Below are 19,290 nucleotides of genomic sequence, written 5' to 3'. Positions count from 1 at the left end.
AAATGGATTCACACTGAATTCAGGAAATGGATACTGCGAGGTCGTTCCAATTGATATATATATATATATATATATATATATATATATATTGACGTAAGAGGCTGAACTGATGACGATCATTGAAGTGCCATATTACGAAAGAAAACCACAGCTGGCATGTTTGTAGCGTACATAGATAAATTTTGATATATTCGAGTGGTTAACATTGGATGAAACAAGGATTCGGCGTGCTGGCGGATACGGACCACAGGCAAGGGGTCAGGTATACATTGATGAGAATTGAAATGCTCCTGCCAGCATCTATGAGATGGTTAAGTGCCACAGGCTAGAGTGGAGGCTGATAGGTTTGTGGGGGGTGACACATGTACAGATAAGTTGCCTGATACTCTACCAAAGTTGCTGCACCTTTGGGCCGGGATGCAGATTTCTTCAAACCCTCCTGTAAATGCCCGTTCAGCGCTCCAAGTTTCATGCAGACAAAAAATTCAAAGTGCCGTCCTGTGCCAGTAGTTGTTTGAGGTCTGCAGCTTTACAGATCAGTGACAGCGGAGTGCTGTACTGCTATTTGTGTGTTCAAAGTGGGCCGTGCAAAGAATAAGTGGGGTTGTTAATTAAGGTTAATGTTGCGGCAAGCAAGCTTCAGTCTGCTACACCTTCTCTAACAGATGTGAAAGTGACAACAATCTCTTGAACTATTATCTCCGATGTGTATGTGGATCTGTTTGTTTAGGATTGAGGAAGGGGTTGTGTGACCGTTAGCCTCCTGACAAAACTCTTAAGTTGACCCTAGGTGTCGCACTGTATGGAGGCCTGGTCAGTACGAATGGGTCATTTCTATGTCTCCCTACACTGAAAAGTGATGTCTCACTCAGTAAACAGAGTTCTTCTTTAACACTTGCTATGCCATAGATTTGTTCTAAAGATTACTGTGATGGCGCCTGCACCAGGAATGAGCTGAAATGTAAATAAAAAAATAAAAAAGAAGGGTACTTTAAGGAGGTCTTCTGATTATGTGTGTTTCATGCCTGTGTATGCTGGAAAAGCTGCAGAACGTTCCTACTGTTTTTACTGACCTATCTGCCTCTTGAGTGATAAAGTGGGACAAAAGTAAGTTCAAACTAATATTTTTTCCTCTGGGTTAATGCAGCTGTCTTACGTATTTGTGTGATTGTCTTTAACTAGGACTTCGTTCACAACACTGTTGTCGCCCAGAGCAAGTTGTATGCTGGGTCCTGGGTGACTTTACCTTGGTGACTGGTGAAGTGATGTCAGCATGAATCAATGATGGGCTTGTTGTTTAACTTGGCGAGTTTGTTTGAGTGCCAGACTATATCAGAAGTGTGTGTGAGAGGGGCGTGGCTGTGAGCATGCCCTATGTATGTTGTTTTTATTAATGTCCTTGTTCGACTTTAATCTGATCATAGCGGTGTCAGGTTATCATCACCACTGCCCATGTATACTGGGAAGAGCTTGCTAGGTTTTGTGTTTGCATTTGGAGCCGCGTTTTGATGCAAGCTGGTTAATGAAGTTATTTTTTAGCTCATTTAATTTTTTCAGCTTGTTCTTTTTCCCTTCTGCTTACCCATTTGCTTAAAGATGCAAGTACGGAGGCACACTGAGGGGCAGGAGGGGAGGCAGTGTCTTTCAGGGTTTCTGTGATCGTACCTGTGTTTGGATCTGTAGGTTTCTATGTTGGTGAGGGGAGGTAGATCAGTGTTTCAGACGGGGTCGCCGACTTGGGCAACAGCTGCCTCCGAAGATATGTTAGAGTTGGCTTAATGTCGTGTACAGCTGTTGTCACGAGGAGCAGGATCTAATTTTAGTCCATTTATCTTTGAGGTTTCAATGAAGGTGAGTACATCAAGAAATATGTCCAGTTTATCTGCTATTGGAGTGCAAGCATCTGTAAGTGGTACTTTGGAAGTAATATGGCTAATAATTTGCTGAATTTCAAATCTAAATTTGCTATATAGTTATCCAAGAATTGTGCTTAGTCCATCTAAAATTCTAGTTTGTGCGAATGCCATTTAGAGGCCTCCTTGCCGGCAGAAAAACTGAGTTGATAGAAACTAGAAAAAGTTATCATTGGATGTTCTAGTTGTGTCGTTGGGACCCATCGCCCCTTTGTCATCATGGCATACTTAAGAACAAAACTTTCGGTACAGCTGTATTAGTAAAGTCCCGAACTGTAGATGTTGGAGAGTCTATGGTCGAGGATTACCATCAGTATAACCTTTATTTTCTCACTGCAGCAGTGGATGTGTGCAATTGTTACTATTTCCACCACCCTTAGTGTTGGGGGGGGGGAGGGGGATAGAATGATAGGTGAGTCGTTCCGTAGGGCCAAGTGTATTGGATCCTTATGGTTGCAGAAAAAAAAAGAAGAAGAAAAACAAGCATTGGCATAGCCAATAGGTCTTGCCTTTGGGGCCTTATAAGTGTTTAACCATGCAACAGTTAATGTTGTTGCACCAAGGATATTGTGCTGCATAACTAAATACTTATAAGGTCCCAAAAGCGAGACCTATTGGCTATGCCAATGCTGGTTATGTTTGTTAATTGTGTTCCAGTCTCTGCACCAGCCCACCCTCCTTTGATTATTCCTGCTACTGCAACTTTCAATGGAGTGTTTCTATAGCGCCTACATGCTGCTGAATTGCACTTTAAATGTGCTCTGCAGAGGAATGCATTTTATGCTAAGCAGCATGCAACTTAATATACAAATGCAAAATACCCACTAGAACCGATATAGATGAAATCTGTAAATAAAACTGATTAAAAGTTGTGCAGATGTAAGATTTTTTTTAGTCTGCAGAGGTGGTCAGGGAAAGTGCTTACCTGGGCAAGAAGGTCATTAAAGCGCACGTATATGTGTCTAATATAAACTTACTTTCATTGATCAGGTTACAGAACAGCAGTGTACAATGCTTGCAAACAAATAAACATAAGTACAAAACGTTGTCATCTACCTCAAAATCTCTAAGTTACAGAAAATACGAGACCGATTGCATAGCAAATGCTTGTTTTTTTTAAGTTGTTATAATGTTTTTAAGTGACATTGCAACATAGTGGCTGCCTGAGATTTGAGTGGTGATTTATTCTGGTCTCTTTCATGGGTAACAAAATGCAAGATGCACTTAAAAATCTTGCGATTTAAAAGAAAGTACTAGTAATAAAAAGTTGCATCATTTTCTTTTTACTGTAACATTTTCATTATAAGCCTACAGAAGCCACCCTGCAGAGGTAGCACGTAGTCTTGTTTTCCATTTCATATTTATGGTGCAGGCTTGCACTAAAAATAATATTTAAAAAATGCACCAACTTGCCAGTGCCAAACCTGTCGGCTTTGCCAATGCATTTCTTTTTGGATTTTTTAAATTGCTGGCTTGAGGCTATTCTTCTGCTTCTTGCAGAAATGAAGTTGACCTTCTAGTGAAGAACACATTCCATTCCATCAATGGAAGTTAATCGCGTCCATCTACAACAATAATTGGCAAGGCCAATAGGTCTGGCCTTTAATGGCTGCCTGTTGACGTATGGCAGAGCTACTGGCTTTGCCAAGGCTTACACAGTTATGTTCCCGTCAACAGCACAACTATGGTGTAATCTCATACAGGAGAAGTTCAGTAAGTCACAGGTGCAAGTAGGGTCCATCACCTCCAGAGCTGAAAAGGGAAGTGAGAGGCTTTTGGAAGTCTGATTGCTGTTTTTGTTTTCAGCGATGCATCATGGCAAACGTAGTAATTAGAAGCAAGTGTGTTTTCCTAGTAACTGGAAGCAAGTGCTTTTTACTAACTTTCACAGTTGTTGGCGAGTACAGGAAGAGGCCAGTGGGAGTTTACTGTGATCTATTCAATCTATTTTATGAATCCAGCAATGTTCGCATTCGTTCCCTGCAGGGTGGACAATGTACTCTAAAGAGCGGTATAGGAACATTTCAGAGTGGCGTTGGTCCCTCAGATATATCCAGCCTAAAGGATGCAAACCAATTTCAAATTAGAGCTCTTGAAGTTTACGTTTTTAAAAGTTTGCTATATGCACTGTAACAATTGGTGTAGGTGGTAATCTTGTTGCCTTGGCGCACAGTCTAATCAGCTAACAAACATTCACACCATAAAACATGACCCCCGTCTAACGTGCTTAATAACACAACTGTTTGCTAATGACATCAGAATGTAAAGTGCAATCATGTGTTTGAATCTCTACCAGGGCCGACTAAGCTCGTAATCCTTCTGAGTTCGATTACCTCAAATGCATTAAATTGGACTATAGCAAAGATGTTATTACCAGCTTTACAACGCAGTAGGAGCAAGGACAAAGGGGGAGGGTGCATAAACACGAGAGCCTCAGCCCACACTAGGGCTTGTGCCGGTATGTACGACCCTGACCGCTCCTCGAGCACGCGAAGGGCACTGAGGCAGATGAACATATACATGGTGCCTGCGGAGGCAGCACACACAGCCTGGTGACACCGTAGTTGTGAGCTGATAATGCTCGCTGCAGCTACACTCCAGTGTCTGAAATTCCTGCTGTTTCTCCTCGGCTCGCGCCACTCCTTTAGCACACAGACCAGTATTTTTATACCAATCAGGGGTGAGAGATTTTGGGTAAATGCTGCCTTTTATTAGAAGCCTAAATAAAGAATGTCAAGTGCTAATGTATTTCTTCTAGGTCTATTCTGTTAACAGGTGGTCTTAGGTTTCCGGAAGGGAAGGAGGGCAGCAAGTGAGAAACACGAGGGAGACAGTAAATAAAAATAAATAAAACAAATAACGGTAATGGAAGCGGGAGAGCGTGTCATCCTGGGTCCTGTTGAAATTCACCGCGCACATGGAAAAAAACAAGCATTGGCCGCGCGCGAAAGTGAAAGCAGCGAGACGGGGAGGGGCGGAGGAGCGCGAAAGCAATCAAGTGAGAGGAAAGACAGATGGCACTGGATCAGGCGCTGAAAGCTGGCGGTTGCGCGTGTGTGAACGCAAGCGCTAGGCCAGCCAAAGCAGCTTGTGGTAGCACTTTTTAAAGCCCCTACTAAATGTCTCGCAGAGCAGCGCATGCGCTGGCTCTAGCGACACCTAAAAAGGGGGATTCTACAGCACCTCCTTCAGGTTTTTAAAAGTAATATTTGACTGAGCAAGTCTTGTCCTTAGTTGAAGGAGTGTTGAGAAGGAGGTTAGACATCCTGGGGGGAGGGGGTTGTGATTAGATTGTTTAGGTTGTTCCAAAAAGTTTTTAATTTTGGATGGTGATAAGATCAGGCTTGAGTGGACCAATTTGCCACATTTGTCCAGCTTTCACAGACTCAAGTAGTTGCGCCTCATTAGAAAAGCTCTTTGCAAGAGCTTCCAGCTCTGAAAAAATGTTGAGGTATGTGATGTTTGCCTATTATGCTTCTTAGGAGTAGTGTGAGGCCTTTTAAGATCAGAGCATTAAGGAGTGAAGAGGTAGTCCAAATTATGGCCCATCGATTGCAGGCCTGTGTGGTCTGAGAAGTCTATGAGCACTTTAGGGTCAATGGTGCTTATAACATAGAGCTATCAGAAGGCTCTGGAGCCAGACTCTGCAAGGAGAAGTTAAAATCTGAAACGGTTACAAGCAGTGGAGTGCAGACATGTACATCAGTAGGCCCACCACTACAGTTGGCCCTCACCCCCTTACTTCTTTCTTTGTGTTACGGCTACGGTTGGTTTTAAATATCTAAAAAGTCTTACATGTAGGGAGTTGGAGTGGCTTTGCAGAGATGATACAAGGAATGGTGGTGATGCAAAAAGAAAGAAGAAGTGGGAAATCAAATTTAGTCCATTGTCCGGACAGGACCAAGTATGGCCCATGGAGGGTGTGGACAGTCTGGGGCAGAGGACCTGAAAAACATAAAAGGTGATGGGAGGAATGCTTGCAATTTGTCTAATCACTGGCAATTGCTATGGGTAGCATCCCAACCCATTCTTCTTTTGCTCACCATCCACCTCAATTTGGACATCAGTCTTGACCTTACTCTTCATGGAAACAGTTGGTCAAATCAGATTATATCCAGGCCTCGAAAAATCTACTCGCCCATGCACTATGGAGAGTAAGATTTTATCAGGGCAACCAATTTTTAGGGTCTGCTAGCCTGGTCTGGAAAGAGAGCTCAACCTGGCAATGGTGTACTGTGATTCAGAAAGTAAATGAGCAATAAAGATGCCTTGAAATCTTGTTGTTTTCACTGTGTCACATTTGCTGTGCGTTAAAAGAAACAGGTCAATGGTCAGCTTGTTTCCTTACCAATTCATGCTTATTTTATTAAAGATATTGGTCTTTTCTTTCTCTAATTGCAAAGTTAGAGGATTTTGTAAAGTGAACTTTATGACAATCGAGCTGGGCACACATTTAAATAGCTTGTTAATGAACTATACAAATATTGTAAAATATATTTCTGTAGCTCTTTTTTGTACTTCTTAAGTGAGATGGAAACAAAGATTTTAATAGGATCAAAACAAATCAGAAACCTTTACCTGGTGATGTACAAATAATAAATATTTGCTGAAGTCCGATTTCCACACATTATCACTTGCATGCTTTTTAGTTTTATCCATAAAACTTCATGACAGAGGGAAACTGTGGCCATTTCAATGGAAAAAGTGTGTTTGTAAATGACAGTGCACTATCACATCATGCTTTAGTAATATATATTTATTAAGTTTTTAAATATGAACTGAGAAACATGTCTGCCCCTGCTCTGAAGACAATACCATTAGTGAAATAAGAGGCACGTCCGGTGTCTTGTGTTCCATATATACATGTATGTGTGGGCTACATTTTTATTATACATGGAGCAAAGGTTTAGTCTATTAAATCAAACAAAAGAGGGGTTCTTTTGTTTTTACAGCAGACAATCTGAATTCACATATATGAGGGTTCTCTTGCATGTGATAATGAAGAAAAAGGCAACTCTGTAAAATAAAATACTTGCCTACGATCACAGAGTTTGGTCAAGCAGGGAAGCCAGGATGGATCTCAAATTGCCCAGTTTTACACTATGCAATTCAACCAAAAGAGGTCTCTCTCTTGCTGACAACAAAGGTTAATTATGTATCCTCATTTCTAGGAGGAGGAGATTACAGTGAAGGGACAGGCAGAATCCATATTTTATTCTTAGCAGTTTTACATAGAACGACCCTTGACCAAGGACACAAGAGAGCTTCAGAACAGAGATGTTACACTTTTTTTGGGCACAGGTAGATTTGCTTGATTCACAGGGTGCCGAATCGAGGCCAGGATTCAAACCTGGTTTCACATGTTGCATGGACGACAGCTGTAGCCATTAGACAACATCGGCTCCGGCTCGTTGTGAGATCGAGGTTCCAAGAGGACCTCGAATGGACTCAGGGTCGAGCTTTCAGTGCTCGCCCACCTCTAATAAGGACTATGGTGACGACCCTAACTTGACAGCTAAGCGGGGCAAGGCGGAGAGGGGGACAGAATGAATCGTTTTTATATCATAGTGCTATTTATGTGGCGATTCTTATCCCTTAATATATTAATTTGTGGCGCAATGGATAGTAATTGCCTCTTTAATATCAACTCCCAAGTCTTTGCCAGGGCCGGCGCTTGGCATGGGCAGTGTGGGCAGCTGCCCAGGGCCCCGCGCTCAGCAGAAAAACATGGGGCCCGCTTCTGTGTGAAAGGCCACGCTTTCAGTCAGCCCACCTGCTCCTCCAGGGCCCCTTCCCCAACCCAATCACATTGCTAAGTACTTTTATTAAGCGAGGTGTCTTGAACTCGCTGGTCAGGGAGTGTTGGCATTCCCGGGGGGGCAGTGGTGGAGGGAGGGTAAAGACTGGTTAGAGGACGTAACAGGAGCAAGGCCAGCAGTTATGTCGGCTCTTCGGGACAAGGGCGGGGCAGCACCTCTGTTAAAAACCTGTGCTGAAGTCTTGGCTGCCCTTTGTGTATTCCGTTTCCAGGCAACAGAAGGCTCTTTTGTTTCCAGGACCAGTTGGACATTAACAGGTAAGGAGAGGTGGAGGAGGGAGCATCAAATCAGACTGGCACAGTAGGGCAGTGTTTCGCAAAGTGTCTCGCTACAGCTTTGATAACAAAAACATAGTGATGTGATGGAACCAATCGAATATTTTTTCTCTCAAAATGTGAAGGATACCATAAATTATTCCTTCACGGTGAGTTATTTACTTTTTGAAATTAATCAATTCTTAGTAATATCATTGTCTGGACACAGTTTCATTTGATAAATCCCTTTTATCAATATATAAATGAAGTGTCGAATATTCAATTGCACACATAAATAAATAAACATAAATCAATCAATCCAAAATAGGAAAAAACAAACAAGGAACATTTTAATCCATTCCTTATTACCCTATAGCTAATTATGGATGTTCGCACTTTTTTTCATGAACATTCCATTGTTCCAAGTCGCCCCATTCAATAGTACTGGGAGCTAATAACACTTACACCCCTTTATACAATTTGTTAGTACTATATATCTCACTTCAACCAGCGATTTCAATTCCTCAGGGGCTCTTTATATTCGGCGCGTTTCAGCCCAACTTGCTTGCGGGCCTCATCAGGACTAGGGTATATAAGGATATCTCTCCTGTGGCAACATCAATTCAACAGCAATCCGTGTTGCCCCATCAAAATCCTTAGCGGTAATGTCTCCCTGGCGAGACTATATTTTCAATTGGACCAATTCCTCCAGGGCCAAATCTAAGCGCGGGGGACCTTTAAATCCTCACCCCGCTAAGCCATATGCTCTTCGTGTAAATTCTTCGGAGCTCACCGCTAAATTTATCCACCTCTCCAACACGGTTCCAACGCGGAATCGTTGTGAGGCACAGGGGTGATGTTCCCCATCCCATGGGCCTTGAAGCACTGGGTAAGGCTGCAGATTTAGGCGTGGCGCCCCTTTCACTGGGACTTGGGCCATTATCCAGTGCTGCGGAGTCCAGGGCAGGTGGGCCTCACAGCACTCCATCAGGCTGCAAGGTCCAGATGTGGGGCTCCCTTCACAGGGTCTTGTAGCTATTATGTAGTGCTCGGAGGCCCAGGGTAGGGAGGCCCTGTCCTTGGCCTCGCAGCGCTATGCGTTTTATTCCACAGAGGGATTAGCATGTTTGCTTCCCAGCCCAGGCCACAAGTGCTAAACTTAGAGGGCTGTCTAGTAAACGCAGCTAGGTGTAGAAAACCTGATCATCACCCAATTTCCTCAGCAGGGAGCTCTGTGGCCCCTCTTTTCATGAATGTAGCAGATTACCTGCTCCGTGACACACTTTGAGTCCCCCACTTATATCCCAGGGGCTGAAATTTTAAGCATTTCTTGTCCATCTAATTACTTATAGGAGATTTCATATATACAGTTCAGACACCTCATGGCGAGTGCTGCCCCTGGGTCTGTGAGGGTGGGATGCGTAGGCAGACAGAAGGGAAGTGCTGTAGCTAGACAAGGTTTCTCGCTGTGAAAAAGCGCAACACACTATCAGCCAGCAGCCACGAAACCTTATCTGCCATTTCAAATGTAGAAATGGCAAGCAACTTCTTTGGTATGACTAGTGGAAATAAATTTAGAAACTTATCCAGTGTAATGTGCAAAGAAATAGATGTATTCTGATGAACTACTCTCATCAGGGCCACCCTTTATACGTAGATCTCTGCCCCCAATCAGTTCCATAGGAACAGCAACGAGGGTCCTTAAACATTCCACTTTTTTCGCTCTTCCTGTTGATCTCTGAAGAGATTAAAATGAGGTTGCGTAAGTGATTGTTGAACATCTTTTAGTGCTACTCTGACTCTTTTTAGGGTTGTGTGTGTGATAGCATGCGCTACCATATGCGTCTTGCTTGCGAGACACTATTGTATACATAAAAGGGCTTGGAGCCTGTCCACTGCTTACCATTTATTGATTTGCGTGGCACTCTTCATACAACCACGTAATTCGTGAAGGCAGACCTAACATTTCCGTTGCTCTTTGTGGGGCAGGGACCTAGCACTGATTCATTCATCGTAAACAGTGCCCATCTGCTGCTCCCGACATGATTGAGGTACTGTTTTGTTCTGTTTAACTTTTAGTGCCCTACAAACAGAAGGTGTGTTACTGGCAAAAACGTGCGCAGCAGGACAAACAAAATTGCAAAGATTTGTTTTATATAGTTAAGTTTCTTTTTACATTGCACTCATGTTTTCTTTTGTTTTTGCTTATGGGTGTTGTTCAAAAAAGATGAGCAATATTATTTTTCATAGCAACATTGTTTTTGTATGTGTATTTTCTGAAATGAAGCTTTAACATAATTGTGCAGTACACCCAAATCCACCCCATTCCACTCCAATCCACCCCACCCACGCCAATCTGCCCACCTTAATCCAAACCACCCCAGACAAATCCACCCCACTCCAAACCTCCCACTCCAATGCAATACAATCTGTCCCACTCTGATCCAATACAATCTGCCCATTTTCAATCTGCCCCACTCCAACTCAAAACAATCTGCGCCAGTCCAATCTGAAACACTCCACTAGTATAAAACATGGCAAATGCACATTGCCAAAGCCAATAGCTCTTAAAGGCGAGCCGTATTGGCTTTGCCAATGCTTGTTAACTGAGATGTTATTCTGAGCCTTTGCCTAGAATATTTAGCATGAACACATGCACACAACACACTGGGTATTAACGTAGTGGGGAAACGCACCATAACTATGTTGTGGTGTGTCAAAGGTATTTTTAGATGTCATTTGAACTATCACTTACATATAAAAGCGTTTCCTTCCACTTTTTCTAAGGAGCTACTATTAAACTATTGAATGACACTCAGATAACGGGCCCAGGAAGGACGATTGTGCCTTGCATAGATTCAAACTCCTGATCTGCAGTTATACAGCAGCTCACAAAACTATTCTGCTATCAACTGAACATACTGAGGCCTTTGCTTGCCTTCACTCCAGTCTTTGTCCGTCAACAGATTTACTATCCAATCCTAGGCCCCAATTACTAGCGACCACACACAGACTATAGGCCCTGCACGTATTTAGCCTTGTTTGTTGCATGTACTGAGCACAGGCCCACTATACAAAGAGATGAGAAGGAAGATGGATATTATGCTAGGGGTATAAATTGGCCTCGCATGTAAAGGTGTAGCCAAAGGTCGGCAATGATGCTCACTAACTCATTACATAATCCCCATCTTCAGACATTGGTTTTGGTACATTGGCAAGATGGCAGCCATTTTGAGCTTTCCTTTTCAAGGGTTTACCCCTGCTAAACATGATTTATAGTGTTGTGAAAAGCAGATGTTATGGTTACCCAGTTTAAGGTTATGTTAATCGTAGGCTGGACATCCTGTTAAGTGAGCATTTAAATCGGTATAATTATGAAATTCTACGTGAAAAATTAGAAGTCTTAACTTCCATGCCACCCTTATACAGCTAGCCTGCTCGAGATTGCACACTGATCACAACAGAAGTCACATTACCCCATCAAGCAGCCTTATAGGTTAATATTCAATGCTGTGTGATCCACAGCAGCAACTTGGAAGCATTTCAAATTCATTTTTATGGGATTTTAACTTTTCAAGCGTGGCTTACTTCGATGTGTCCAATTAAAATACTGTATGGTATTGTAGCATTTATATAGCGCTTACTACCCATATGTGATGCGTTGAAGCACTTACTAACATAGATAGCAAGCTACAACATGGAGGGTGTGTGGTTGGAAGGGTGTTTTGTTTTGAGCTTGTGTAATGTGTTTTTATGTCGTGCGAGATGACAAAACTAGGTAAAGCTTACATTATGGGACGTTGCACCAGGGGGTGTGATTAGTGCAGGTATGCGAGAGGTAGACTGACTCACAAACTGTAATTATAATAAGGAATACCCAGCTTAGCCACTGCAATAGTAGAATGCTGGGTGCCTGTACCCCAAAAAGGGTGGTAATCCCAGAAGGCCCAGTAATCCATATGGCAACGTGTGCCAGGCAGCAATGGTTCAATGAGTAAAAAAATGCCAAAATTGTAATTGGTGACAAGCATTAGCCATGCACTATTTTATTTATTTATTTAGAGGCAGAGATACTGCCTAATGCTAAAAAAATAGATCTGAAGAAGGAGAAAGGAAGCCGAAGAGAAATCACGCCTGGCAAACTCAGCAGAAACAACACAAACTTTAAAACAACCAAATTCCACCTACTTCTACAGGCCTGAAGGAAGCCAACATTTTTTAAAGGATTTCACACCACAAGCCTCTTCCAAGCTGCAAAAGGTGAATAAAAGTAATCACCAGACGGACGGGCCTTTTTCGGATTGTGGCTCAGACCCCAGCCACACTGGCACCCTTCACATGGAAGGGTAAATGACAAAGTGTTTGGTGGGTTTCTGCCCAAAGAGCACAAGAGCAAATTGGGCTGCCTTGTATTGCCTTGCTGGCATCATCCCTCCATGCAAGCCCAATATTTTACTTGGATCCCAGGGACCCTTGTTCGTTCTAGCTAACATGAGGAACATCCTCATGGGCTTTAAGAATTTCTTCCCAGAAATGTTCCTCTTCATTATAAGTAGTGAATCACATTTCAAGGTAATAAAGACACAATGTGAAGAAATTAGACTGCTTCCATTTTTTAGTCTATGAGAGTATCATGGTACAGATTTGTAGTTCGCAATTTTTTCAATCTTGGCACTGCTCTTCTCTGATCCAACAAGAGTATGCACTTCCTTTTAAAGACGGTCAAGTAAGTGTGTATAGGTACAATTTATCAGAGGAGGAATATGCTCCAATAGAAGCAAGCACCCTCACACACCCATATGGGTGTCCTGCTTCTTCTTCAGGCAAGCTCCTTGTCGGGCTGGCACTGTAATGCCCAACGGACACTCACAAGGGGGCACTTAACCGGATATCTTTTTATAGAATTGTTGGATCATTACAAATAGTAAGGAATTTGTATGCTGGATCTAACTACTCCTGGTCCCCTCCCTCCCTCCCGTGAAATAACTCCTTATCTGTCCCGAGAGCCTTGTGAAAAACACTTTTTGTGTCTCCACAAGTTAACTTTACATCTGATTGCCAGTGTTTTGAGGAATATCATGATAGACTCAGGATCATCACCACCTAATCATTGAAGGAGACAGTAAGTATAACACTCATTTTGTTGCCTTGCATTATTTCCATGTTTGGTATGAATGAGCTTTCTGATAACCAGTTATATGTATATGTTTGTATTAGGGTGTAGGCGAAACAGAGCTCATTCTACCAATAACTTCCAGATGTGTACAGGACGATACAAATATGGCAAATTAATGTTTTTCATATTACTGCCCTACCCCCATTTTTCTTAAGTTGGATGACCACATAAAGTTGGAAATATATACAATAGGACGATTTTTTTAGGACGATTGAGGGATTTTCATCAGATTCCTGCCATTCTGCCACTACCACTTTCTACAATTATGACACCAAATGAAAAACCTTGGCGTGAAAGCCCTTAAACCTGTAGTATACCTTCACTTTAAACACACAGATACTAAACTTTACCTAATTAATCAATACCAGGGACCCACCCAACGAGAATAATCTAGAACTTTAAATGTACTTTAGATATGTTGGAATGTAATTGTATTTGTATGTACTTATCAGTGTACGTATCTCCTCATTGTCAGATTGCAATGTTTCCTTGCATCTGCTTTTTATAAGAAATGTATGTTTCCTCGCCTGGCTTCCATCCCAAGAGGAGAATGTAGTCATTCTGTATCCTAAACCCAAAAGCTTTTTTTCTACAAAACTCTGCTACCCTTTTTTTGTTCCGGTCTGTGATTTATGAAGCTCTCAAATAAGAATGAAAAATGTATATATATCTCAATTCAACTTTATCCAGCTATACCCTGCTGCATAATTTTTACCACTGATGCAATTCAAGTTATTTTCTACAATTCTCTCGAATTATTAATATGCACTAATCTGGTAACAATCAGTTACCTTGGAGTAATAATAGCCATCTTTGTGAGACCTGTCTGTCTAGCTTTTCCATCCAACGTGACTAATGTAAGACACTTAATATGGTTTTAAAATAGATGGACATATTTAATTTGGATATTTGTCGTTTAATTCATGTTACTGATATCAACACTAGGTCTCTTCAGCAATAACAAGGACGATCAATAGTCCTGGGATGTCGGATTTCTGTGGTGTCACTTCTTGTGATGTTACTTCTTGTCATGTCACATGCAAATTAGAGGGGCCTCACATCTTCCCTTTCGCCCAGGGCCCCTCAAGTTCTAAATCCGGCCCTAGTCTTTACATACCTCACTTATAAATAAAGGACGGCCACGTCACGTTTACGAGAAGGTGCAGCAAGTGAGTTAGAAAGTCTACAGGGTGATTTTTATGTGGGATGGGAGAAAATTTAAACTGAGTGTTTTCTAGATCAGTTTACCAAGCTAGATATACCCATGGGGATGCCTCCTTACGCCCAACTCTAAAGACAGCCTATTGGTCGTAACCTCTTGAGAATTTCGCATTGTCCCAAATGGTTAATCCAGCCCTGCAAATCACGCATCGTACATAGCGACGCCGTACCTGGCACTATGGAATCACAGCAATCACTGTGTCAGAAATGAAGAACTACCAGGAAATAGAACGTTTTCCCCGCATACGGATACTACTGGCACAACAGACACCACTGCTTCATGAAACAGTAATCGTGACATCCATCGATTTTAGATTAGAGCTCATTAGCCCATAAAATAAATAGGTGGGACCTCGCTTCTCGGCACGTATCATGATAACGTGTTCCGTTGTCTCGACCGCCTCTCCCCCCAAATTAATTACCCTCGCAACTGGCTAGCAGTCTCACCTTTACTTTGATTAGCATCTTCCAACGTTAGGCGCTTCGTCCCCACTGCCTCACATAAACTCAGGAAGTGACCGCGCACCGATTCCTACCTCACTTCCGCTTACAGGCAGCCCGGCACTAGGCAAAACGCGTCACCGCGCACTGCGCTTCGCTGAACTCAGGCGTATGCATTTCCCACCCCTACCATAAATCCCACCCTTCCGGTACAGGAAGTTGTTTCTTCGTGGACCACACCTCCCGAGCGTTCTATCGCCACAGTTAACGTCATTTTCGCTCTTCCACTGGGCCGCTAAGGCTAAACAGCACTTGCAGTTCAATAGCAAGTTTGCAGACTGCCAGGTGCACGCTCCCTTTGTCTGCTCTCCTTGAAGACCTCACGTCTGTCATATTTGTGTTCATGTATTTGCGCATTCCTTTACTTATGATGGTTTCAGGTCTGCCACGCTTCGTTTACCACAATCCTTCTTCTTTCCCGCCAAAACACATGCTCCGAACTCTAAGGATTTCTGTCATTCATCGACAACATTTTATATGACCAATGACAGCCAGGGTCTGACTGGCAGGGCAGGGGCGCCATAACAAAAGTAACCACCATTAGTAAATCAGATAGCTGACAAAGCGGCCCATATTTGCAAATATGGCATTCTTGAAATTGTGGAGAAGTGTGGCTCAATGGTTAGAGCGTTACAACAAACAAATGATGGACGGAATGCTGATAATTCAGACATTATCCCCCAGTCAAGAGATCTGGGTTAAATCCATCGTTCTTTTGCCCACTACGCCACCCCAGTTCCGACATGGCCATATGCAAATCAGTCTTGACCCTGTGCCTCATGGGAACAGTCCAGCCCGAACTGCCAAGCCATGTCTTCCCTGGACCAGAATCAAGCATCCTAGGACCGGTTTCTGGCTATCAGCCGTCATCAGCCAGGATAGCTTGACTCCAGTGGCGTAGTGAGCACGGGACCCACGTCTGGGCATACCCATCCCACTTAGGGCGAAAAGCGTTACAACACACAAATGATGGACGGAATGCTGACAATGCAGACATTCTCCCCCAGTCAAGAGATCTGGGTTAAATCCATCGTTCTTTTGCCCACTACGCCACCCCAGTTCCGACATGGCCATATGCAAATCAGTCTTGACCCTGTGCCTCATGGGAACAGTCCAGCCCGAACTGCCAAGCCATGTCTTCCCTGGACCAGAATCAAGCATCCTAGGACCGGTTTCTGGCTATCAGCCGTCATCAGCCAGGATAGCTTGACTCCAGTGGCGTAGTGAGCACGGGACCCACGTCTGGGCATACCCATCCCACTTAGGGCGAAAAGCGTTACAACAAACAAATGATGGACGGAATGCTGACAATGCAGACATTCTCCCCCAGTCAAGAGATCTGGGATAAATCCATCGTTCTTTTGCCCACTACGCCACCCCAGTTCCGACATGGCCATATGCAAATCAGTCTTGACCCTGTGCCTCATGGGAACAGTCCAGCCCGAACTGCCAAGCCATGTCTTCCCTGGACCAGAATCAAGCATCCTAGGACCGGTTTCTGGCTATCAGCCGTCATCAGCCAGGATAGCTTGACTCCAGTGGCGTAGTGAGCACGGGACCCACGTCTGGGCATACCCATCCCACTTAGGGCGAAAAGCGTTACAACAAACAAATGATGGACGAAATGCTGACAATGCAGACATTCTCCCCCAGTCAAGAACGATGGATTTAACCCAGATCTCTTGACTGGGGGAGAATGTCTGCATTGTCAGCATTCCGTCCATCATTTGTTTGTTGTAACGCTTTTCGCCCTAAGTGGGATGGGTATTCCCAGACGTGGGACCCGTGCTGACTACGCCACTGGAGTCAAGCTATCCTGGCTGATGACGGCTGATAGCTAGAAACCGGTCCTAAGATGCTTGATTCCGGTCCAGGGAAGACATGGCTTGGCAGTTCGGGCTGGACTGTTCCCATGAGGCACAGGGTCAAGACTGATTTGCATATGGCCATGTCTAAACTGGGGTGGCGTAGTGGGCAAAAGAACGATGGATTTAACCCAGATCTCTTGACTGGGGGAGAATGTCTGCATTGTCAGCATTCCGTCCATCATTTGTATGTTGTAACGTAAATAAATGGTTAGAGCGGCAGACCCTGATGCAGAGGTCTGGCCCGGGACCAGGGTTCAATTCCTGCCTCGGTGGCTCTTGGATTCAATTTCCCCGGACCTGATCATTCTCGCCTCGGTGCCTATTCTAATCATGGGTCCCACTGTGCAACTCTGGGCAATAGCTTGCCTAATCTCCACAACGGCCCCCACAGCACTAGGATGCCTGGCTTCACCTTGGGGGTGCCCAGGAGTGGACATCTCACAGGAAAACCAGGAAGGGTTCCACAGCGGTATGAATACAGCGCTACGAGACCCCTGGGTAGAAGTGCGCTATATAAGTACAAATACATTTACATTTAAAGACCTTCCATCACAACCTTGAGGAAGCCCTGGCTCTACCCGCCACACAGGGCGAAATGTGACGGCTGTTCTCTTTCCTTAACAACGTTTTCTATGAAAAATGTATAATGAGTGAAATGGACTTAATCGAGTGGTGAATAAAAATAACTATTCTCACTCAATTCTACTTGTATTGTATTGCATTCAAATAATAAGGAATTACCCTATTGACCGGAATACACACTTTGAAAAGGAGGAACATATGCTCACAACCCCTTCCCTACTTGTTCTTTCGAGGCTGAAAAGGTCCAGAGCCTTGAGCAAAGTTCCTCCAGAAATCTAGGGATTCATATCCGGATTCGGGATCTCTGGACCGTTCTCCTTTACCCTAACATGTTATATAGGTGTTTTTGAAAGGAAACTACATGCATTTGGGCTTGCTACATATGTGTGTGGTAATATCAGGGAAATCAACAGTAAAAACCGTCCCACCAGACAAGACTAAAATAAGTAGGCCCATGTTGTGTCTGAGGTTGTTTATTTATGGCCCAGCAGGGATCAGCCGATCGTACTATAAGTGGCGTGGGAATCGTGTGCACCTCATGGCGTAAGCCGCAATAAGTGAGATAAACACACAGCGTGATGTTGCGTAATGCTCGTGTGTCGCGGCTCTGAACGCCGGACGCACGTGCACAACCATTCATTAACTACGGCCCGCGCTACCTGGGTTAAACCATTTTCAGGACGTAGGCAGGGAGAGTTCTCAGCTCATCCCCGCTTACACGCAACATTGTGGTCACGCCCACAAACTCAAGTATCGTGACACGCGATATAACATTTCTCCATAAAATTAGAGTCCAACAAATATAACCAAAACTTCACATCATAGACAAAACAGTCCTACTGTAGGAGAGTAGGGTCTGCTATCCTATGGTCACCCCACATTTTTTGCTTCACTGTTTTTTGACACATTGAGGCTGTGGGCCTGCTAATCAGACCCCCAGCCTGCTGTTCTCTCTAACTAAATTGACACTATGCACCCTAGGTGCATAACCAATTGGAATTGGATCACCCTGTGAGCCCCTGTACCAGTGTACACTAGGTACCCAGGGCATTGGTGTATCTAAGGCCTACCAGGGGCTGAAGCATGTATTGTGCCACCCCTGGCCTGGCCTAACAAATTTGACACAACTGGCTGATCACTCAGCTGGGGTAAGTTGGTGTAACCACCTCTTACTTAGGTGTAGTGTACCTATACCTAACCTTAAATGGGACACATGTTAACCTATAAGTCACTCCTATGGCAGGCCTTAACAATCCTGAAGGCAGAGTGCTTGGTTCCATGTGAGATGGTGCTCTGGCATGAGCTGAGCCTGTCTGCAGTGGTCGGAACAACTTCCTTCTACCGTTTCCAGATATCGTCATACCATATACTCTTAAGTGCATTATGAACCTCGCGGTTAAATGCTATCTTTGGTTTGGCTTTATCAAAACATGTCGAGTAAGGTGTCATACGAATTGGAATACTAACCCCTCGCCAATTCTGGCGACGGGGTTAGCATTCCACCCTTCTAGAGGGACACGACATGTACAGTACCTGAAACCCGGGTAAAATCCGACATAGCCTCAGCTCCACAAAATGGATGCTGCCACCACAGACACAAGTCTGCCCTCCTGCTGCTGGGAGTCCTTCCAGCTTGGGAGACGTGGACAAAGGGTTTCCTGCCAAGGGAGGTGCGAGCACCACCCCAGAGCGGATTTTGTGTATTGGTCAGGTAGGGCTTGAAAGAAACCAGACATGCCTGAGGCTCACAAGGAGCCTCGGTGCATATGCCAGTTCAATCCGGTCCTGGGGCACACCAGCCCCGGACCTGGGGCGAGCTGGACAAAGGATTGGGGGTGTAACCACCCCCCTTCCTGGTCCCACCCTTAGGGAGGGACCTAGCAGGTAGTCCGGCCCCTAGAATCCGCTTAAAAGTAGGAGCTGTGTCCTAAGACTTCAGACATCCTGGAATCAACT

At 44.0% G+C, this 19,290-nt stretch overlaps 1 protein-coding gene across 1 annotated transcript in view; it reads right to left on the bottom strand.

Annotated features, from left to right (window-relative positions):
* Positions 1-14,988, bottom strand: part of LOC146771175 (ubiquitin-like protein NEDD8) — a 43,837-nt gene extending 28,849 nt beyond the window's left edge. Inside the window, exon 1 of the mRNA XM_085640320.1 lies at positions 14,831-14,988. Coding sequence (XP_085496446.1) covers positions 14,831-14,848 — 18 coding nt within the window. The 5' untranslated portion in view covers positions 14,849-14,988. The remainder of the gene's footprint in view (positions 1-14,830) is intronic.
* Between the last annotated feature and the right edge of the window lie 4,302 nt (positions 14,989-19,290).

This window comes from Triturus cristatus, unplaced genomic scaffold (genome assembly GCF_964204655.1).
Source record: "Triturus cristatus unplaced genomic scaffold, aTriCri1.1 SCAFFOLD_169, whole genome shotgun sequence".
Classification (NCBI taxonomy): Eukaryota; Metazoa; Chordata; class Amphibia; order Caudata; family Salamandridae; genus Triturus; species Triturus cristatus.
Note: the sequence above shows the minus strand (reverse complement) of the source record. Positions and strands in the feature narration are given on the sequence as shown.